The following is a 22,564-nucleotide window of genomic DNA, read 5'->3' on the forward strand; positions in this document are numbered from 1 at the left end:
TGCAGTACAGAGCAGTACATTCCCTTAGTGCATAAAATATATTGTATTGCGAGTGCAGGAAAACTAGATTCTCAAGTGGTTTCTCCTCTATTCTTCTTCTCGGTGCAACGGTTCAGTCCTCCTCTCGCCCAACTTCTATTCCTCTCGGAAATCGTATGATTGACTGCTCCCCTGTGTCACACTGTTTATGTTGAGATTAGCTCACAGCCCTTCAAAAGCGCCGCTGTACGTCTACGCTTTTCCTCCTTCCGCCCGCTATCGGACTGAAAATATCAAAATGTGCCCGGGGGAGGATTAGCCAATGATAACTTGGCAAAGACTTTGAGCTCAGGAGAGCCGGTGGTTGGGAAGGGAAAGAGACTATCCATACACACAACCCAAGCCTTGTGCTTAATTTGGTCCAAAATCCTAACAGGCTGTCTCTCTGTCTGCTGGGAAGTCTCAGAACACTGCCAGGAGTGTCAAGGTTCCTTAGAAACGCGTTACAGGACAGAGCTCCCCCCTGTCAGAGGGGTGGGGGGGGGGGGGGGGGGGGGGGGGGGGGGCGGGGCGGCAGGGCGGCAACCACTGCTGCTTCTAAGTAATGTCCGAGGAAATTACTTAAAACATATCCTGCCCCAGATTAACATGAGACAACGTTACAGGCCGCGTTTAAAGGCAGATGCACCGGCGTTGGCCGGACTCCCAGACAGGTCCGCATCCAGGCAACCAGCCTTGTGTCTCTTCTGTTTGCCTCTCTCTGTCTGGCTTATTATGTCTAAATGCCCCTTGATGTGAACCCCGATAGACGTGATGTCAGCGCTCTCAACGCTGAGCGGCCGGTAGGAAAAAGGAGGCCGGGGCCAAGTGAGGCAGCTTATTGGACTCATCCATCAAGATGTACATGGCTTGCTCGTCTGCCTGAAGCGTTGCTTTGTTTCCGATGGCAGGACTCTGTTTGTTCTAGCGAGGTGTGAGTGTTGGTGGCCATAAAGCATCAGGACAAGAGGAGTAACCTGCAGTGTCGAGAGAGAGAGAGAGAGAGAGGGGTTGTTTTCCATTGGGTTGTCATGGGAGCATAAGGGGTCTAAACACTAGGCAATCACACTACAGTTGCCGCCACAAGTTATGAAATTGTGCGGCATGGTCGCGGTGACATGGTGATTCACCATGGTCGGTGTGACATGGTGATGGACCATGGTCGGTGTGACATGGTGATGGACCATGGTCGGTGTGACATGGTGATGGACCATGGTCGGTGTGACATGGTGATGGACCATGGTCGGTGTGACATGGTGATGGACCATGGTCGGGGTGACATGGTGATTCACCATGGTCGTTGTGACATGGTGATGGACCATGGTCGGTGTGACATGGTGATGGACCATGGTCGGTGTGACATGGTGATGGACCATGGTCGGGGTGACATGGTGATTCACCATGGTCGGTGTGACATGGTGATGGACCATGGTCGGTGTGACATGGTGATGGACCATGGTCGGTGTGACATGGTGATGGACCATGGTCGGGGTGACATGGTGATTCACCATGGTCGGTGTGACATGGTGATGGACCATGGTCGGTGTGACATGGTGATGGACCATGGTCGGTGTGACATGGTGATGGACCATGGTCGGTGTGACATGGTGATGGACCATGGTCGGTGTGACATGGTGATGGACCATGGTCGGTGTGACATGGTGATGGACCCTGCCAGGGCAAAGCTGAAAACAACATCCAAGATGCACTGGTGTGTGCACATGTGAAGCACCTTCTAGATTAGCAGCATCAACAAACACAAATATGTCTTACATTTAGGAGTCTGATGATTAGCAATCATCTTAAACTTCAGCATCTACAGCGTCAGACCGCAGTGGCACTGGATGCAGATCATTAGCCCGTGAACCTCATTCACTGCAGCCGGCGCTGTTCAAAGGTTCCAATGTTTGTGTAAATGTTCCCACCTGCTTCCCGCAGGACCGCTGTGTGCAGCGGGCCAGGGGAGGATGTGTCGGGACGCGATCACCTGCTCCTTTGTTCTGTTTCGCCGACCTGCTCGGGGGGCACCCCTCTGACGCGACCCGGAGCCGCGGTGAACATAAGCTGAGAACACGTGTCTCTAAATGAACTTCCTGTTTGTGCAGAGGGCCTGCTGCGGCCCCACCCCACGCTGCATCCTGACGCCCGGGCCCCTTCTCCACAGAGCGGCCCCCGACCCCTGACCCCCCCCCCCCCCCCCGGAGGGGAGGAGAGAGGAGCGAGGAGGGAGGGAGCGGAGGTTATGGTGGTGGAGGGTGGAGGGAGGGATTGGGTGCGAGGATGCGACGCCTCACGCTGTTGGCCCTGTTGGTGGGGGTCATGCTGTACCTGGCGATGGGGGCGCTGGTGTTCCGCACGCTGGAGGCGCCCCAGGAGAGCCAGGCCTACGACCGGCTGGTGGACGTCAGGGACCGCTTCCTCCGCAACCACTCTCACTGCGTCAGCCCCGAGGCCTTCAACCAGCTCATGATGGTGTGTGTGTGTGTGTGTGTGTGTGTGTGTGTGTGTGTGTGTGTGTGTGTGTGTGTGTGTGTGTGTGTGTGTGTGTGTGTGTGTGTGTGTGTGTGTGTGTGTGTGTGTGTGTGTGTGTGTGTGTGTGTGTGCTTACAGAGTCGCTGCCTCTGGTGAGATGATAAGGTCTCTCTTCTGTTATACCCCAACAGTCTCTCTTTCTTAGAGCCCTTAGAGCATTCAGTTGCTTTATGGTATCTCCAATCAAATTAACCATTCCTAGTTGCGACTTTTGATTGATCCTTTGGAAGTGCAATTGATGCTAATGTCTAATGTCAGAGTTACAAGCAGCAATGGTGCTAATAATGTTTTGGGTTCTGAACCCACCACTGGGGTGACACACACACGCACACGCACACACACAATGGCCCTACTTCCAGGCAATCGCAACCATTAGTCATGAGTGCACACTTAGCTCTGTTTCCCAGCCGGATAATTAAACAATCACAGTCCCCATGGGGAAGGAGCAGCCAGGGGGATTCTCACCAACGTCAAAGTCAGCACAAGACGTCGGTTGGGGGGTCAATGTAGAAAACATCACCCTGACGCCCCTTTTTGGATTTAAAACAGCTGAATAATTTGATTCAAATGGCATGCCCGCGTCAAATCATCTTGTGAGGTTTACAAATTGGGGTTGAGTTAATGAGAGCTTATAGCGTCACTGTGCAAGTTTATCCCATTGGCAGCCTCTAGTCTAGCTTGAGTTTTAGGGACAGTTATAGCTATATCATTTTAAGACGACAGTGACTATTGTCTGAGATATCCCCCTACGGCAAAAAAACAACAACACAGTAGATGTAGTTACATCGTGTAACTTTAAGGTTGTTTAAAGAACTTATTAATGGTAAGACGAGGCTCAGACCATGTCTCTAATCTTCCGTTCCTGCAGGGCATGGTATCGGCTGTGGATGCAGGCCTGGATCTGAGCAGCAGTTTGTCGAACTACACTAGCAACTGGGACCTTATCAATGCTTTCTTCTTCTGCGGGACCATCATCACCACCATCGGTAGGTGACCTGGGGCCGGCTCTCAGGATGAGTCTGATTAACTCTTACAGGTACAGCCCTGTGGACCCCCAACGCTGGGGGTTTCCCCGCTCCACAAACTGCAGCAGTTTACTCCACAAACAGTGGCAGCATTCTCCACTCAGTGGAACACACAGAACAGACTGTTCAGAGTTCCTTCAGCTGAATGTAGCTCCTTTGGTGTCTGTGTTTACAGGCTTTGGGAACCTGTCCCCTCGCACCTGGTTCGGCCAGCTCTTCTGCGTCTGCTACGCCCTGGTGGGTATCCCGATGTTTGGCATTCTGCTGGCCGGGGTCAGCGACCACATGGGCACCGTGCTCCGGAAGGCCGTGGCCCGGATCGAGACCCTGTTCCTGGTGAGTTGGTCGGTGGGCGGCCAGGAACACATGGGGCTCGCTTCGCGTTGCTGCAGCAGTCATACGGTCATACCTTTTAAACCTTTTCTGTGACAAGATGATGGGTGTTAACATTTTAGACACTTTTTTTTTTTGTTTCTGTCCTATAGCAAACTCAATTCAATTTTAGTCGTAGAATGGTATTTTATATTCTAAGTATAATCACCATTACAGTCTCAAAGGGCTTAAGAGGCCATATATGTATGACACCCTCCTGACCCTAGCCCCCGTGAGGGCAAGAAAAACTTGAGGAGGAACGTAGAGTGGGGGATCCCTCCTTCCAGGGGTGATCAAACAGTGCAACAGGTGCTAGGATTGACATACATACATACATACATACATACATACATACATACATACATACATACATACATACATACATACATACATACATACATACATACATACATACATATGTATATATCGGTGATGGGATGCTGGGCCCTGCAACATGCTAGAACAGACAGAATAATGAATTAAAAATTAAAAAAACCATCTAAAACCACTTGCTGTAGTGATGTGTTCTGCACTTTGAAGTCCAGTGCGAGCCCTGATTAGTTTTGACAGCACTATGCATAGCCGTTGTTGAACTAAACCTTTCGTCCTCTCGGTTCGGTTGCAGAAGCGCAACCTCAGTCCCACCATAGTTCGCGTGAGTTCGGCGGTGATCTCCATCCTGATTGGCTGCCTGATCTTCCTGGTGGTGCCCACACTGGTGTTCCAGGAGGTGGAGAGGTGGACCTTCCTGGAGTCCATCTACTTTGTAGTCATCACTCTCACCACCGTGGGCTTTGGAGACTTCGTTCCAGGTGGGTCACGATCGAACTGCACACTGAATGCGTACAGACGAGACCCATAGATTCCACCGTCATGCTAACAACTGCCTTCCCGCTTCAGTGGATCTGAACGTAAGGTATGAACCGTGGTTTCATTAGAATAAGTACCAATTTCGGCCCAGCATGTTTCAAACAGATACGATTATTATTTCTTTATATTAAATGGAAACATACTAACACAAATGCTCTAGTGCAGTGGTCCAAATCTTTGACTTGGTGTACCACTCAATTGTCATCCAGAACCGTGCCGCACCACCTCACATGAAACCACATGCAGTGGCTGAACAGAGAGGGCCAGACTAACACAACCATTACTGCAAGAAGGAAATGGCCAGTGGGACAAGGTTTATAGAAATAGACAGCAATTCTGCATGTCTTCCCTGTGTGTTTATTTAGCAAACACAAATGGACACAATTTAACGACAAGCCATCATACTAGATTTATTGAACACTATTTCTAATATATTTATTTCCATATATCTGTAATCTTTTATATTATTTTACATTTGTTTATTTCAAGAATGCAATCCCCTGTCTTCCACCCCCCCAAGTGAAAAACATCTAGTCTAGTTCAAATTCAAGAGTATTATATCAAAATACTCTTTGTCATAGGGTTAACCTGCTTCCCACTCCAAATAGGCTCAGGTAAATAGGGTAAAGGCCAATTAGCCACCAGATCCTTCTAAGAAGCGTTATGACAGTAAAACGTTTGCCGCAGACAATATAAACAATTCTAGTCAAAATAGGCTATTCGACTATCTACGGTCGCGGCACAGAACCGTCCCCAAACCGACACTGCGTTTACGATACGTTTACGATCGGTTCGCAGCCGTGTCTCAGAACACTTCTACAGCCAATCAGTTTGCATTTTCTCATGAATATTCATGAGCTTACATTGACCCCTATGCAATTCACTAACAGGGTAATATTATAAAGTCTATCTATGGTATCAATAGCTAATCAGTGGCACCTTGCTAATGGTTGAATACTACAACAATTACTATGTAGGATTTGTTACAGACTCACAGACATCATTACTTATTTTATCTCAAAGCCTACCTGTTTTGGAAACAGTCTAACATAATCAGGTAGCACAGTCTATGAATATTCATGGGTTTACACTTTCCGCCGATTGATACATTAACGTTACAAAAAGTAATTCAGGAAATCAATCAGAAGTCAACTGATTGAATTCATCATCCATATTTCAAAATGGGACTGAAATATGGATGATGAATTGTTGTTCCACGAGGTCAAAAAACACAGTGTCCTGTCCTGGGACGTCGCTGAGCCATATCTCAGACGGAACTGGTGGGTATGGGCCTTTAACCTGCTTCATACAGGTTCAGGCCTTTGTCATAGAGTTAACGTGCTTCCTACTCTAAACAGGCTCGGGCCTTCTTCAAAAGGTTAACCTTCCCACGCTAAACAGGCTCAGACCTTCATCCTAGGGTTAACCGTCTTATTCTAAACAGGCTCAGGCCTCATAGGGTTAACCTTCCTCCTCTAAACAGGCTCAGGCCTCATAGGGTTAACCTTCCCACGCTAAACAGGCTCAGACCTTCATCCTAGGGTTAACCTTCTTATTCTAAACAGGCTCAGGCCTCATAGGGTTAACCTTCCTCCTCTAAACAGGCTCAGGCCTCATAGGGTTAACCTTCCTACACTAAACAGGCTCAGGCCTCATAGGGTTAAGCTTCCTACTCTAAACAGGCTCAGGCTTTCATCATATAGATAACCTTCCTCCTCTGAATAGGCTCAGGCCGTGACAGCGACATCATCCTGAAGCCTCTGGTGTGGCTGTGGATCGTGTTCGGCCTGGCCTACTTCGCCTCCATCCTGGCCATGATCGGTAAATGGCTGAGGGTGCTCTCCAAGAGGACCCGCGCCGAGGTGAGACGCTAGACCGTGTGACCCCTGACCCCGTCTGTTGAGAACCCCCTCAGGTTGGCCTCCCATTCTTGGGATGCAGGGCCGCCGGTGGGCTGCAGCCAGGGTAGCCCGATTGGGCGGGAAATCGGTCCCAATCTGTCAACACTGCGCGTATCAGAGCAGCAGCTAGTCGGCAGCCGACCGGGTAACCACTGATCAGCCAGTAAGGGCTCTCCACCCCGGGCCGTGCGGAGGCCGCAGCGATTTCAGAATGAATAGAATGAAAGAATGTCTATCTATCATTTGATTTCGTATATATGCTTACTCCATCCTCCCGCTGCCCCCCCCCCCAAGATGGAGGAGCTCCGGGCCCACGCCACCGACTGGCACCAGAACATCCAGAACATGGACTTCCGGATCCCCAACCCGCTGGAGTTCAACGACCCCTTCCTGCTGCAGCGCCGCCGCTGGAAGCGCAGCGAGCGGCGGCGGGTGCGGCGGGGGGCGCAGGCCACCCTGGGGTACCTGGTGCGCGGCGGGTCCGAGAACGGACACCTGCGCAACCGCTGGCCGGACCTCCCGGGGGGCTCCATGGTGTGGCTGGAGACCGGCCTCCCGCCCGGCCCCGGGGCCAAGGGCCGCGGGGGCGTGGAGGTGGCCACGGTGCCCCGGGCGGGGCTCGGCCTGGGGGGGCACCCGGGGGTGCGCTCGTTCGCCCGCTCGCTCTCGCTCCCCGTGGCGCACTCCACCCTGAGGCTGGACCTCCTGCGGCCCCGGCTGGGGGGGCCCGGGGGCCCGCTGTCGTCCTGCGACTCCCGCTCAGACGCCGTGTCCCGCTCCTCCCGCTCCTCCTGCTCCTCCTGCTCCTCGGGGCCCGAGGGCTTCCAGCCCGGCCCGCCGCCGGGCCGCGGCGCGGCGGAGGAGGAGAAGGCGTGGCCCGGCCCCCCGGCCCGTCCCCCCTCCCCGGAGGAAGACTCTGCGACCGAGCTCCGGGAGCTGCTCCTGGTCTCGGGGCCCGACGATCCGGAGCAGGGGCCGTCCCCTGTCTCCACCCGACGGCCTTCCTCCTCCTCCCCCTCGCCACCTCCTCCTCCCCCCTCGCTGGGCCCCTCCCCCCCGCCCTCGCCCCCCCCGCCGCCGCCGCCCGACTGCCAGCTGCTGGACTTCTTCGGGGAGAACCTGGCGTACATCGACGAGTCCTCGGACACGCTGAGCGACCGCGCCCAGCCGGAGGGGGGCGGGGCGGAGCCGGGGGGCGGGCGGCCGCGCAAACCAAACAGGAAGAGGAGCATGAGGAGGGCGCCGCCCGCACAGCTCAGCCCCCTGGTGGCCAGGAAGAGGCACAGCAGTGACATACAGCCGCCGTCCAACCCCCCCACACCGCCCCCACACTCCCCCCTCTGAGGCCACCGGGGGGCAGTATCGCTCTCCCCCCTTTGTGACAAGGGGGCAGAGAGATACTCTCCCCCCCTGGTCTCAGAGGGGGAGAGTATCTCTCCCCCTCTGAGACCAGGGGGGAGACCAGAGAGATACTCTCCCCCTCTGAGACCAGGGGAGAGACCAGAGAGATACTCTCCCTCTCGGACAAAGACACAAATTAACAATGTTTTGTTTTTGCCATTTATCAGAAGCCTTTTTGTGGTCAGTGGCCAAATGAAGGATTCTATAAACATGTTGTCATGTTGCTATCTTGATTTAGTTGTTGTAGTGATTTATCTGTGTGTGCAAAACCATGACTGTGAAAGCCAAAATCCAGTTGATTGTAATGTAATCAAATGTAATCAATCACACAAAGCCTTTAAGCGCTCAGCACTAAACGAGTATGTATACTAGTGTGTCTTTATCTAGTCTATACATGAGTTAACGGTTTACAATTTAACAAATAAGTTCAAGAAACGACCAATAAGGGCCCTGGGTTCAATTCATTACATAACACCCACAATGCCTTTCAGGGGGATATCACGTACCCTTCTTCAATGATTTATAGTTCGGATTGTATCAATCGAACAAATTCCTCTTCTTTCAGGAGGAAATTCCATAGTCGTATTTTTGTAAAGATTTAGACGCAGGGCATCTTTCCAGTCTGCATTAACGACACCACATAATGGAGGAAAGGCCGCCCTCCGCTGTTTAGAAAAGGGTACTGCAAAGTGGCCTCAAATCTGACCATGAACTTTGATTAGGATCAAGAACATCACCGTTACTGACCACACAAACTGGTGTCATTTATATAAACCTGCATTTCACTACCGTGTCACTACTTATTTAACATGACTTTGTGTCTACTTACCATCTTCTGTTGCCCTCACTAACCAACCATATTTTAATTGTATTTACACACAGGATCATAGGAATGATCTTAATCGACGCTCAAAGCAAAGAACACGTTTCCCCCCTCAACCAGGTCCGTCCCGTGTTGGGTTTGATGAGGTGTGGGGGTAAGGCAGTGTTGTGGTCGTCACCCAAGTCTCCAGTCTCCAGTGTTAAGTTATAGGTCTACTGATATAATTACAACAAAAACAATAGGGATCCAACCTGTTGGCTTGGACCCCTAAAAAAAGCATTTGACTCTGTGTTACTTGTGGAAATGACACGGAGTGGCTGTGGTCTGTGGTCTCGACTTCCCAGCTAGAAGTGTAATGAGCAGGGAAAAATACATTGTACATTGTCTCATTTAAATATAAAATAGATACCATGCATACCGCTGTCCCTGTGTATGCCTTTACTAAAAGATACTCAAGCAAAGTTAAACACAATACACACATTAGAAACACATTAAATACAGGATACATAAGGACATAAACAAGGACAACGTCGTGTGTGTGTGTGTGTGTGTGTGTGTGTGTGTGTGTGTGTGTGTGTGTGTGTGTGTGTGTGTGTGTGTGTGTGTGTGTGTGGGGAGGGACACTTTCTGGACATTGTGACTGCATGGAGGGGGCGCGGGGGGGGGGGGGGGGGGGGGGGCTTTTAAAGAAACGTGGGAGCACAAAACACGCGAGCACAAAAACATGGGATGTGCTCGCGGGTCGACTCGTAGTTGATGCACTTCCACCTTCCTGCAGGGGGCAGCGATGCGCCTCGACGGGTTAAACCGACGGAGGACAATGAAAAGGAGAGCACGACTCGTTAATCACACATAAAATCATATGTAATTTATTAATCATATGTAAAATAAACCACATTTACTTTATCAGTCACCGAATAAAATAAACGTTACATCATTAAGCTACAAATCCTGAGATTCAGAGCTTGGTGGGATGTGAGCCTTTAAACACTGGTAAAGGTTAAGAAAGACATGTAAAGACGAGTAAAGTCAGGTCAATAGATAAACAAGTGCGAGGGTGTGTGTGTCTGATTTAATTTGATCTCACTTTGTGTGGGTTCTTGCTGGAGCTCATCTCACAGGGGTGTGGTGCATAAGGAGGGGTCAGGTTGGTGGGTGCATGGTGGAACACGGACTTCTGCATCCCGACCCCCCTGGAGTCAAACAAACCCTCTCTCCTGTAGCAGCCAGACAAGCAGCGGACCCTCCCCCCTCCACCTCTTTACGTAGGCATGTACCGTTAGTGTGTGTGTGAGAGTGTGTGTGCGTTTGTGTGTGTGTTTTGAAAAGACTCTCCCGCCCCCGCTCTCCAGAGGACAGAGGTACCCTGTGTGTGTGTGTGTGTGTGTGTGTGTGTGTGTGTGTGTGTGTGTGTGTGTGTGTGTGTGTGTGTGTGTGTGTGTGTGTGTGTGTGTGCGTGCGTGTGTGTGTGTGTGTGTGTGTGTGCAGCTTTCTACATGGATAAGTACAGGTTGGATATAGCAAGCGGTAGTTAAGTGCAAAAGACTTACAGATGCTGATCCTAGTTTACTTGGGGGGCTCACCACATCACGCCAAAACCAGTACCCCAAAACACACACACATACACACACACACAGACACACAGACACACAGACACAGACACACACACACACACACACACACACACACACACACACACACACACACACACACACACACACACACACACACACACACACACACACACACACACACTTCAAATAGAACTGCTTTGGTCCAACCTTGATGTTGTTTCGAGATAATTTAACGGCAGATGTGGAATGGCTCCCAGAAGTTACTTATTACATCGAGAAAAATATCCAAAAATGTCCATACTTCATCACACTAAATCTCCCACAACTATGGACAGTCAGAGAGCGAGTCAGTCCCAAAACAGCCAATCAGACTTCAGCAATTGGTCTTGTGTTTTTCTTGTTCAAATTTTATTGTCAGCCAGTAATTTACAGAAAACAACCCTAAACACACACCAGAATAAAGACGTTTCAATCCCAGCAGAGTGACATCATATCGAACAGGTTTTTGTGAAGAAGGTAACACAGAATAAAATCAAAATCACACAAAAATAAAAAGGCCAGGTAGGATTGTTTGGTGTAACAAACAAACACACAGACACACACACCCACACACACACATTACTTTCAGATTTTCTCAGATACATACCGTATGTGAGAAAATCTGAAATAAGTACACACACACACACACACACAGAGGAGTGAACCCACGCACACGCACACACACACACACACACACACACAAAACCACCAACATACCAGAAGGTCTATATTTAAAATGAGCCCCAGGGATTCTTTTTATTTTCAGCATTCAGACATTCTATCAAAAGTGGTCACTGTGGATCCTGGTGTGTAGAGAGAGAGAGAGAGAGAGAGACTGTGTGCGTTTTTCAGAGTGTGTGCACATGTGTATGAATGTATGTCTGTGAGTATTTGTGCGTGCCTGCGTTCGTTGTGTCCTTGCGCGTGCGTTGTGAACGATGGTAACCATAGTTACGCCAGGAGATAATGACAGCATAGAAACAGGACAGTCAACTCTTTTTTTTTCAAATCAGATAATGAACGCACGTCCAGGAAATGCACAGGAGAGTGGGATTATGGAAAACATAGAGCCAGACCCAAATAGTTACAAATTTTCCCTGGCTGCAAAACACCACCTTAACCCAAAAGTACAGACGTTCCCGATTCGGCCCTATCATCCCAGGCCTCACTTTCAAAGCCTCTCCCCTCCGCCTCCCTTTCTCTCTCTCTCTCCCTCTCTCTGTCCTCCCTGTTCCAGAGAGCTGTGGCAGAAGGAGGGCGAGAGAGAGAGAGAGACAGAGAGAGAGAGAGAGAGAGAGAGAGAGAGAGAGACAGAGAGAGAAAAAGAGAGATAGAAAGAGAGAGAGAGAATGAGGGGAGCATTTAAACCCAGCGTTCCGTGAGTGGTCAGGTCGGTGTCTGGAAATCGTTCACATCCTGTTTACGTCGGCGTAGATTTCAGCCTCCTGCCACAGAGCGCTGGCATGAACCCTGCTCACTCTCTCTCTCTCTCTCGCTCTCTCTCGCTCTCTCTCTCTCTCTCCCTCTCTCTCTCTCTCTCTCTCTCTCTCTCTCTCTCTCTCTCTCTCCCTCTCTCTCTCTCTCTCTCTCTCTCTCCCTCTCCCTCTCCCTCTCCCTCTCTCTCTCTCTCTCTCTCTCTCTCTCTCTCTCTCTCTCTCTCTCTCTCCCTCTCCCTCTCCCTCTCTCTCTCTCTCTCTCATCTCTATTTTCTACATCTGAAGCTCTCAAGCTTTTATAAACCCTCTCCACCCTTTTGTTAAGTCCCATCTATCATTATCACCTCCACCTAAAGACAGACGTAAAATTAGAAGGGACCAATTGATTCAATGTGCGAGTATTCTCACACACGCACATGCACATGCACACACATTCAACCAGGCACACACAAACAGGCACACATACACAAACACACAGCAGTGTTTCATTAAGTCATGAAATGCCCAAAGAAAAACAACATACAGGTCCCTGAAGTTTATGACTCTGTTGCTGAGGGTCATAAATGTTGCATATATATATTTAATATATTTATATACAGTCAGCAACATCAAAACAGAATACTTCCTGGATAAACTGCTACAGATATCTGGCCCACCCCCACACTATGACTCATGTAACAGCCACACACCCACCCAGAGTTATTCATACCTCTAATGAGGCAGGAATATAAACAAAGAAAGAAAGAAGAAATAAATCAAAATTTCCCACACAAGGGTGATAAAGTTGGTGAACAAACCGCTCTCTCTCTCTCTCGCCCTCTCTCTCTCTCTCTCTCTCTCTCTCTCTCTCTCTCTCTCTCTCTCTCTCTCTCTCTCTCTCTCTCTCTCTCTCTCTATCTCTCTCTCTCTCTCTCTCTCTCTCTGCCTTTCCTCTCCTCCCCCTCATCCCTCTCCATCCCTCCCTCTCCATCCCTCCCTCTCCTCCATCTCCTTTGTTGTTGTCTCGCTCGCCCATCCCAGCCCAAAGCTCCCTCCTCCATCGGCCCCTCCCCGCCCCCACTATCCTCCCTCCTCCTCCCTCCCTCCCCCCCTCCCTCCCCTCCCTCCCCCCTCCCTCCCCCTCCCTCCCCCTCCCTCCCCTCCCCTTAGCGGCACTTGCAGGACTTGACCACCATGTTGGAGAGCTGCTCCACGCGGGGGGTCCGGCCCATGAAGTACACGATAGTGAGGGGCTCCAGGTCCTGGGGGACGCAGCAGGGGGACGCCGACGCCTCGGGGTTCATCTTGTTGTACAGAGGGAGGATCTGCCGATGAGAGACAACAGGGGTTACGCCAGGGGGGCAGAGAGACAACAGGCGTTCCTGAAAGTCGTCATGGTTGCGGGGGGTCTCGTAAACCGCTCAGTTTTTTTCACAGACGGGGGGCGCTCTGGGCGCCGTTGTTCATTTTCTTTAGATTCAAGAAAAACTTTTGAACAGAGAAGATTATGTCCTTTGTGCAAAGTGGAGCAGAGAGTGTCGAAAAAAAGACTTTTTGCGAAACGACGTCACATGAAACGATAAAAACAATAAAAAGATTAGCTGTAAAGTAAAGTAAAGTGCAATCGAGGTAAGGTGTGGGCATGTTATGTTTTCAGTGAGCTCAAATGCAGTCAATCATTCATTTTCTCCCAACGTTTCTGATCCTTCCTATCATATCCTTCCGTGATCATATGTTATAAATCCCATCAGAAAGGTCAATAAAAACCAGAAGCTACTGCGGTCAAAAAACTGTTTTAGAACTGCATATATTAGTATATCAGAATGTATGCGGCTGAAGTCCTGTAGTCAGGAGGGACTTTGGTTGTGGAATAAACCACTGCACGCAGCCCGGTGAAAAGGTAACACAGATATAAATACCTCCTCCACACAGCCACCTAGGAAAACAGATCTATGCAAATAAAGCCAGAAGCCACAAGCTAACCTTTAACAAGGTTGTTTTTGCTCAAGCTCATCGCCCTCCCTCCCAACCAGACCCGACCACACATTTGTTATTTTCATAACCTAAAAATACTAAATTGGAGCTGATTACTGTACTGAGCTAAGGTAGCAGGGCAGCATTTACTCTATATACAGGTATAACCTGAATTTATCTTCTTAACGTCTTCAGAAACGCTCTTTGAGTCACCGTGTCTTAAATCAAACCAACGCGTCGTCTGCTCATCTTTTAGTCTGAAAGGCCTTCGTTTCCCAGCCCTCTGCGTTGAACCCTCTACGAGCCTGTACGCCTCATGGCCAGGGTTTACTGGGGTCCAGATTGCCGTGGTGATGGGACATTTATGAGTTTGGGGTTAACCAACCATCCCCAAACCACTGTGTTACAGCGGCCGTAAACATCGCACACTAAGCTGTCTGCGGGCCCCCATAGCATAGCTGGTGTCACGGGTTGCTGACTCTTATTCTTTACGATAAGCGAACGTAAAGAGCTGAGTACGAGTGCAGTGGCCGTTCTCAGTCTGAAGACCGCGATCAAACTTTAGAGCTCCAATCGTGCTTCAGCATTTGCTCACAAGGCAACGTGTTTTGCAAAGATTATTTGATTATTATTCGTGGTTTATTGAAAAAAATAATATAAAGTATAAATAAATGAACCAACCAGATGTCATCTGACCCCACGTCAGCCAATCGCTTCTCACCATGTTGTAGTGGTTGTCGGCGCTCCAGAGATAGGGGCAGCTGCCTGCGCAGAAGTTGGCCTTGTAGCCCTTGGGTTCGTGGATCCACTTCCAGTTGAGGTCGCGCCGGAAGTCGATGTAGAGCGAGCGCAGGCAGCAGCCCTGCTCGGAATTCCTAAGTCAAAGCGAGGTGGAAAAAACAACAGGGAACGTTTTTGGGAATATTATTTTGGAATATAATTTGGCCCTCCATTGATTCTGGAGGGGATTCGGCTGGGGGTGGGCGGTGGGGGGCCAGGCCCGTGGGTTTGGTCATGGGAAAATTAAAACGGGTCGAGGACGCAGGCTGCGGAGGATCTTGCAGCCAGAGGTAATGATGGAGTGGGGCTGCCAGGCCTTCTCCTCCGTACTGAGGTCGTCTAAATTAAAACAACTGCCGACCGCTCGCTTGGCAGTCTAAACAAGGGACCGGGACGGGGCTTTATTCTGACACACCATCGCCCGCCAGAAGGCCCCTGGTCCGGAATCAGCGGCAAAACGATGCACCAATTCATGTGATCACGTGTCCCTGGCTTCTGAAGCGGGGCATCCCTAGGTCCGTGCGTGACCGGAGGGGGAGGGGGGGGGAGTTACCGGGAGCAGGTGGAGGAGTCGACGGCGGCCGCCCTCCTCTTGCGGCTCCTCTTGTTGGGGTTGTCCGCGCGGTCGCCAGGCAGCAGGGTGAGGATGAGGTGGGGGGTCTTGGTGCTGAAGTCGGGCTGGCCCTTGGTCTGGCCCGGCCGCTGCATCTGTCGGAGCTGCAGGTCGTCCACACCTGGGGGGGGGGGGGGGGGGGGGGCAGAGTGTAGGGGTGGGGGTGACGGTGCCGTCCTCTGATACCGTGACTCAGGTGTTTAGTTCAGCTCTGTGTAGTTGTCATATAAGAGCTGACAATGTGTATTGCTGCATTAGCCTGTTGAGATGCAGTTTATTGCAGGCGATTATTTTGTATTTTATTGCATGGACGTATGTATAGACGTTTTAACATAAATTACCAAAAGCATTATAAAATGTTACTTACAAAGCATTATAAATCTTAATACAACAATAAAAGTAAAGGGATTCTTCAATAAAACCCCTGTGATAATATATCCCAAAAGGTGTCAACTAATAAACGAACTGTTGCATGGTAAGCTGCTTAATGCAGTGAGTGTTGTTTTGAGTGTTTTACATCAAGACGTGCACTACCATTCTCCAACTATCAAACCCAAACTATCATCCTCCTTCTATCACACTCCAACTGTCACACCCTAACTATCATAACCCAACCATCTCACTCAAACAGTTTGGATGTGCGGTGAGTCTCTCCAAGCCATGAATGTCTTGATCTGTCCACGTTTGCACCCCCCTGTCGCCGTCACTCCATCCCCACCCACACAGAGTCCTTCAAACAGCTCACAGCTCTCTTGATTTGTTTCTCAGCCAGGATTGGAGAATCTTGGGCTTTTCTCCTCGGATTTCTGACCAACCCAGGTGTCATGCAGCCAATTGAGGCTTGTGTGTGTTTGCGTGTGTGTGTGTGAGTACGTGTGTGTGTGTGCGTGCGTGCCTGCGTGTGTCTGTGTGTGTGTGTGTGCGTGTATGTGTGTGTGCGTGTGTGTGTGTGTGAGTGTGTGCGCGTGTGTATGTGTGTGTGATCACACACCTGCGAAGAGCGCCTCCAGCTCCTCGCTCTTGTTGGGCAGGATGTTGTTGGTGGACGGGACGAAAGTGCAGCAGGGGCAGTGGACGCTCAGCCTCAGGCCCAGGTTCTTCTCTGGTCGCCATGACGACGGGAGGGATGGAGTGATGGACGGACGGACGGAAGAGAGATTAGAATAGAAAGTGTCAGAGCAGAGGAGGTATAAAGTACAATAGGAGTGACCATATTTTCTCACAGAGAACAGCATATAAAATGCAAAAACATAATACAATATGATAAGAAGATTTAACAATAAAAATGTTTTACTTTACAATGAGATTGAAACCATATATGGATTGAAGCCCTTGTGTGTAGTCCAAGAAAAGCATATCGGTACAAAACCAGGTTATATAATCATTGTGTCAATCCAGATTGGTTCAAATTGGTTCCCAGTGATGTCGGAGCATGCCTATCACTGAACACACGGGTGGAGGTCTGGGGTGGAGGTGTGGGGTTGGAGGTCTGGGGTGGAGGTCTGTGGGTGGAGGTGTAGAGGTGGAGGTCTGGGGGTGGAGGTCTGTGGGTGGAGGTCTGGGGGTGGAGGTCTGGGGGTGGAGGTCTGTGGGTGGAGGTCTGGGGGTGGAGGTGTATTCTGACCTGTGTCTCCCAGCCAGTCCTTCACCGTCTCCGTGACCTCCACAGACATCCAGCTCCCTTTGGCTCGCGGCTGCACGTTCCTGGAGTCCACATAGCGCTGTGTGGAGACGCTCTCCTCACCCGGCATCAGCAGCTGAAACACACACACACACACACACACACACACACACACACACACACGCACACGCACACGCACACACACACACACACACACACACACACACACACACACACACACACACACACACACACACAGAAAACAGGCATGCACACACAAATTAAATTAAAGACCACCTAGCTGTGCTGATAAACACCATATATCAAGTTGTCTGCACTGGGTTCATATTAAGAGTTACGGGGAGCATTGGTGATGCTGCAGTGAATGCAGAAAATGTTACATGGGGTGGCAAAGGGGTTCTTGGCAGGGGGAAATGTTTCTGGTTTTATATTTGTGTCAAGCCCCTCTTGCCTTGAATAAAATCAAAAATAATCCGGCAAAATGCTTTTACACACCATGAACGATGGTTTAATTTTTTGGCGGTTTGCTTCAAAGTATTCTTATTTTTATTTGTTTTTAAGGACACAAAAGGGGGGGGGGGGGGGCAAGTCTCTAAGGTGGGGGGCAGCTCCCCCTTGATCCGGGACTCTCTGTCAGCCGTTCACACCTGATAAACCTCTACTCTCTGTTCGGCGGCGCTGGCCTGCGGGTTCGGGGCCCGGAAGATCCGGAACTCGGCCTTCACCAGGGTGCTGTTGGCGAGCTCCACGCCGCTGACGTCGAAGTGGACCGTCCTGTAGTGGGGACTGGGCGACTCCGGGTTCACCGCATCTGGGCACCCGGAGAAGAAAGATACACTTAGAGACACAAAGAGTGAATGATTGGGTTGAAATCGGGGTAGCGCAGAGATGAAGCGCATGTGGAATGGAGCAGGTTCCAAAATATTCTTTGGTGGAGCGGTTGTTTCTGATTCCGCGGTGTGTGTCGAGACAGACCATCAAAATTGCAGACATTATGGTTGATGATAAGATGCTATAAACAGACACTAACTTTAATGATAGCTTTGGGTCTAATTAGAAACTGGACAAAGGACTGTCAAGCTGATTTTGGTGCATTTTACGCACGCTTAACTCCGATCATAATAGGCTAAATTGTATGTTTGGCTCATTAAAAGGTCAGTCACAGGACTTGTTTAGAATCCTGGAACTAGGAGAATGACTCACTGGTATCTGCCCGGGGCGGCAACATGTCAATACGCTGCACCTCTTTTGCGTAATAATCCTCTTCGCTACTCTCGCGGTCGCACGCGGACTCGGCCTGACGCGCACGCTCTTTGAGCAGCTCCCTCGTGCTGTTGTAGAGGAGCATGACCTCTGGGGGAACCGTGTCGGTCGGGGGGGTCTCTTGCCTGGCCGGTGGACTCCTGATGCGGAGCTTGCTAAGGATTTGCCCGCGGACCGCCTCGATGCGTTTGGACTTCTGCTCGTCCAGGTTGAAAAACTGGCAGGTGTTGAGCCCGTCGAGGGTGACCGCCAGCCTCAGCAGCAGGAAGAGGAGGCGGGTGAGATACATGGTCCGGACTGAGCGATGGGTTCCCCGGGTCGCGCACCAGACCAGTGTTCGGTGTGTCGTGCCCCCCCTCGGCTCTGCTGCCGGTGCGTCTATGCGTCGGTGCGTAAAGCCTCCAAATACAAACCACCGTGGAGTCACTCAGAGGCTTCCGACAGACGTCTGCAGAAATTAATATCGATCCGGGAAAAAACTCATCAAGAGCGACCAGCACAGAGCTCAGCCCATGTCGCAGATATCCGAAATACAAGGTGATGTTCTTTTAAATTGAATAAATTGGAGTTGTCGCGTTTTTCTTCCACGCAGTCCACCAGGAGAAGGATCTAAAAGCATCGGGTCCAAACCCGTTCACCAGTCCAACCAGTCGAGCTACAGGTCTTCGGAGATCCTTCCATTGCCCGAAAGGAGTCAATAAAAAGCATTTATTTTAGACAGAATGTCCACAAGTGTCGTGTCCCACTCGTCCTCCCAGCATCCAGTCCGGTCAACGTGATGCTACAACCTTCTGCCACACATAAAAAAAAGTGTACCAAATCAAATCTCTCGATGAAAGGGCGCCTTTGTACTGCCAGGGACCCCTTGAGCAACGTCTCAATAAATCACACACTTAGGCCTCCATCAGGTTACCTGAGTTTCAGTTCAGTGATCCACCTTTTTCCACGTCCGAGTGCCACATTGGGTTCAGCAGTGTGGGGGTGGATGTTGTGCAGCCGGCCGGGTGTACATAGCCTGAGACCCAAGGCTCCACTGAAGAGATCCTCACGGTGTGCAGAGAAGGGAGAGGAGAGAGGAGAGGAAGGAGGGGAGGCGGTTGGAGACGTGACACCAAGGATATTGAGGGTATGATTATGCAAGTTAGGCATCTCCAAAAAAAAAGGAGGGAAGTGTCCACACAACTGTTTGCAAACCCCTCTCTTTCTCTACAAAGTAAGTATTTATTCTAGGGCATTTCAGGGCCCTACCCCAATTACCCCTAAAATAATTAATTCGGGAAACTCAAACAATCTCTCCTCCCCAAGAGAGGAAAACTCTCCAGAACCTCCCATCATGCTGAATAACACTTAAAGCTCACATAGCTCTAACTATATTGTTATTATTTTAAGAGGAAAGTTAAAAAGGCGTGTACAATCTTGATTATTAAATTGCATATCTCTTTCTATCTCTATATTCAGCCTTCCGTCTATTATTTCGCCCTCCTGAGGCTTACTGTTAATTACAGCTGCGGAGATGGAAGAGACCGTTAATCTGTCAGGGAGGTTTTTATTGCCGCTTTGCTGCCATCCCATCAGACCGTTATTATAGTCGCGGGTGAAGCCCTGTAATTGCCAAGTAAATGGGGGAGGTAGAGGAGAGAGAAAGAGGGCGAGATAGGCGGTCAAAGAGTGGGATATCATACACGAGACGAGGAGCAGGCAGCATTCTCTCCTATCCTTCGTGTATGGTGTTGGCATGGCTATGTACCCCCCGTCTCTCTCTCCCTCCCGTCTCTCCCCTCCCTCGTTTTCGCTCTCTCCCTTCCGTCTCTCTCCTTTCTCGTTTTCTCTCTCTACCTCCCCCCTCTCGTTTTCTCTCTCTCCCTGGCGTCTCTCTTCCGCAAATGATAACACTCATGGGAACAAATAGGAGCTTGTTCCAACTTGAAGGCTCGAGGGGCAAAAGCAGACAGCCGAGACCCGAAATTATGTCAACAGACTTTGCCTCGTGGTTAATTTGTCTACGTGGATCAAAAGTCGTTTGAAGCCATCGCACAGTAAAAAGACAAGTCAATAAGGTCCACCGCAGAACCCTGGGCGCACCGCCGATCGGACATGCGCCCCCTGCGGCCAGCGTTGAATACTGCACCTTCCAGCTTTTATTTTTCGAAAGAAAAAAAAAGGGAAAGAAAATTCTTAAAAACAACTTCTACTTTTTACTGCTGCTTTCCGAAGACGAATATAGCCGAGCGACTGCCACGTCATGTCTCAGTACTGCACAGACCCAGAGCTGATTAGAGAGCTGGTGTAGACACAGGGTTCTGACCTCTGAGAGTTCTCCTTCACCTCTCTTCCCGGGCTCAATTCCCCATTCTCCATCAGACCCAAACGGTGAGGAATACAGCAGACATGTAAATCAGCAATAACACTTTTATTGAGAAAAAGAACCAAAACAAGATAAAACAAACATTATAAAAATAAATCCAACTGAAATCCGCTCCTCACTCCATCCGGGTTCACTGTTCTTTGAATTCACACATCAGATCCCCAGGGTCTCTAGACCTCATCCTCGTTCAGCAGCATGTTGGGGACCCCCCGGGAGATGGGGAACTCACGGCCCGACTCCGGACACTGCAGGCTCCCCTCCACCACCTCAACCTGAGAGCAGAAGCAGGCCAGAACAATACCGCATGATGCAACCATAGAGACATCTCCATCTTTATGCACACATCCGGACATTGAGTACTATGTTATACGTTTTAAAAACAAACCTAAAATATGCACAGATGTACAACACACACACACACACGTACCTCCAGCAGCACTTTGTGGACCTTCTTCAGGAACTCTTCGTTGTTTTCGTAGTCGGCCACCAGCTCAGCGGGGAGATCTTCCAGGTGGCCAAGCTGGATTGGGGCGGGGGGGGGGCAGACGTATTAGTCAACAGCACTACAACACTATTAATAGTTTTTTGATGTACACTCTCTTCAGGGCTGCAGCTCGAAGCAAAATGTGACATTACATATATATATAACATCTGTTCCATCATATTATACTGTCTTCAAATAATATAGATTTATATACAAACACCATTTCAAAACAAGATGTTCTTCCGTTAGTGACAAAGAAAAGAGAGGATTAGGGGATGATTTTGAAGGATATGTTCACATATCCTTCTTAATCTTGGCTTGGTGGAACTATACATTTTCTGCAAGCTTTAAATGTTGGATGACATCATTGTAGCCACATGGAAAGACCTGCCAAGCAGTACCCCCTTGGACCCCCCCTTACCCGTTCAGCAGCCTGCAGTACCCCCTTGGACCCCCCTCACCCCTTCAGCATCCTGCAGTACCCCCTTGGATCCCCCTTAGCCTTTCAGCAGCCTGCAATACCCCCTTGGACCCCTCTCACCCCTTCAGCAGCCTGCACCAGTGCACTCCACTCCAGCTTGGGGATCATCCGGCTCACAAACTGGGAGTTGAACTCCACCTCGTTCACCTTCACCTCTGTTGCCTAGGAGAAGGGAAGACACACATCATCAGTCCACTTACACATCACACACAACAATAGCAAAATGTGATTGTGCTAGTGGGTAGGGGACTTCGTCGGTGACAAGTTCATCAATTAACGGTATCTAAAGAGAAAAAGGCCCCCCTAAGGTTATTTACAAGAAGCTTTCGGGCATCTGGCAAGGAGGCCCACTGGGCGCCTCCCTTGGGAGGTGCTCCAGGCCCGACCAGTTGGGAGGAGACCTCGGGCAAGACCCAGGACTAGGTGGAGAGATCATATCGCAACACCGGCCTGGGAACGCCTCGGAACGCCTCGGGACCCCCCCCCGTCAGTGGTCAATGTGGCCCGGGAAGGGAGGTCTGGATACCCATGCTAGAGCTGCTGCGTCCGCGACCCGACCCCAGATAAGGTTTTGAAGATGAATTACCAATTTAAATCTTCACCATTAGATTTAGCTAAATAAATCCCCATCTGCTGAATTAGAAGTAAATAAGTCACTGTGACACACACACACACACACACCTCCTCGTACCTTGATGAGCAGCGGGTAGCCCTTGGTCACCCCCTTCACGTGGGACGTCAGCATGTTGTGCGTCAGTAGCTTCATGTTTAAAAGGTAGTGGTGTGCTAACGATGCCCCTTCAAAGTTAGGACACGGTCGACTCTGCAGAAGACTAATTGTTCAATTTGTCTGATCTGTCAGGTTGCTTCAAAAAGCCTGCTCTGAAAAACATCACATGTGAACCGGAAGTTCGCTCGGTGCGTCGCTTCAGTATTCCCCGAAACATTTACTCACAAAAGGTTCCCTTTGGGAATTACTGTTGAACTTTTTA

General features: G+C 50.0%; 3 protein-coding genes across 3 annotated transcripts; 1 reads left to right on the top strand and 2 right to left on the bottom strand.

Moving 5' to 3' along the window:
* Positions 1-2,291: 2,291 nt before the first annotated feature.
* kcnk4a (potassium channel, subfamily K, member 4a) lies at positions 2,292-9,483 on the top strand. Its single transcript, XM_030367380.1, has 6 exons — positions 2,292-2,490; positions 3,419-3,536; positions 3,751-3,911; positions 4,573-4,759; positions 6,543-6,679; positions 7,013-9,483. Exons 1-6 carry the CDS (start codon positions 2,299-2,301, stop codon positions 8,060-8,062), a joined length of 1,845 nt encoding a protein of 614 aa, XP_030223240.1. The 5' UTR covers positions 2,292-2,298; the 3' UTR covers positions 8,063-9,483.
* A 3,641-nt stretch (positions 9,484-13,124) lies between these two features.
* On the bottom strand, positions 13,125-19,354 carry tgfb5 (transforming growth factor, beta 5). The gene is made up of 7 exons (XM_030369165.1): positions 18,183-19,354; positions 17,627-17,790; positions 16,962-17,094; positions 16,329-16,439; positions 15,278-15,458; positions 14,666-14,819; positions 13,125-13,295 (listed from the first exon to the last, which is right to left on the bottom strand). Exons 1-7 carry the CDS (start codon positions 18,529-18,531, stop codon positions 13,137-13,139), a joined length of 1,251 nt encoding a protein of 416 aa, XP_030225025.1. The 5' UTR covers positions 18,532-19,354; the 3' UTR covers positions 13,125-13,136.
* Positions 19,355-20,633: 1,279 nt separating this feature from the next.
* On the bottom strand, positions 20,634-22,533 carry trmt112 (tRNA methyltransferase activator subunit 11-2). The gene is made up of 4 exons (XM_030369167.1): positions 22,264-22,533; positions 21,633-21,734; positions 21,035-21,127; positions 20,634-20,879 (listed from the first exon to the last, which is right to left on the bottom strand). Exons 1-4 carry the CDS (start codon positions 22,336-22,338, stop codon positions 20,778-20,780), a joined length of 372 nt encoding a protein of 123 aa, XP_030225027.1. The 5' UTR covers positions 22,339-22,533; the 3' UTR covers positions 20,634-20,777.
* Positions 22,534-22,564: the final 31 nt, after the last annotated feature.

Source organism: Gadus morhua, chromosome 10 (assembly GCF_902167405.1).
Source record: "Gadus morhua chromosome 10, gadMor3.0, whole genome shotgun sequence".
Taxonomy (NCBI): Eukaryota; Metazoa; Chordata; class Actinopteri; order Gadiformes; family Gadidae; genus Gadus; species Gadus morhua.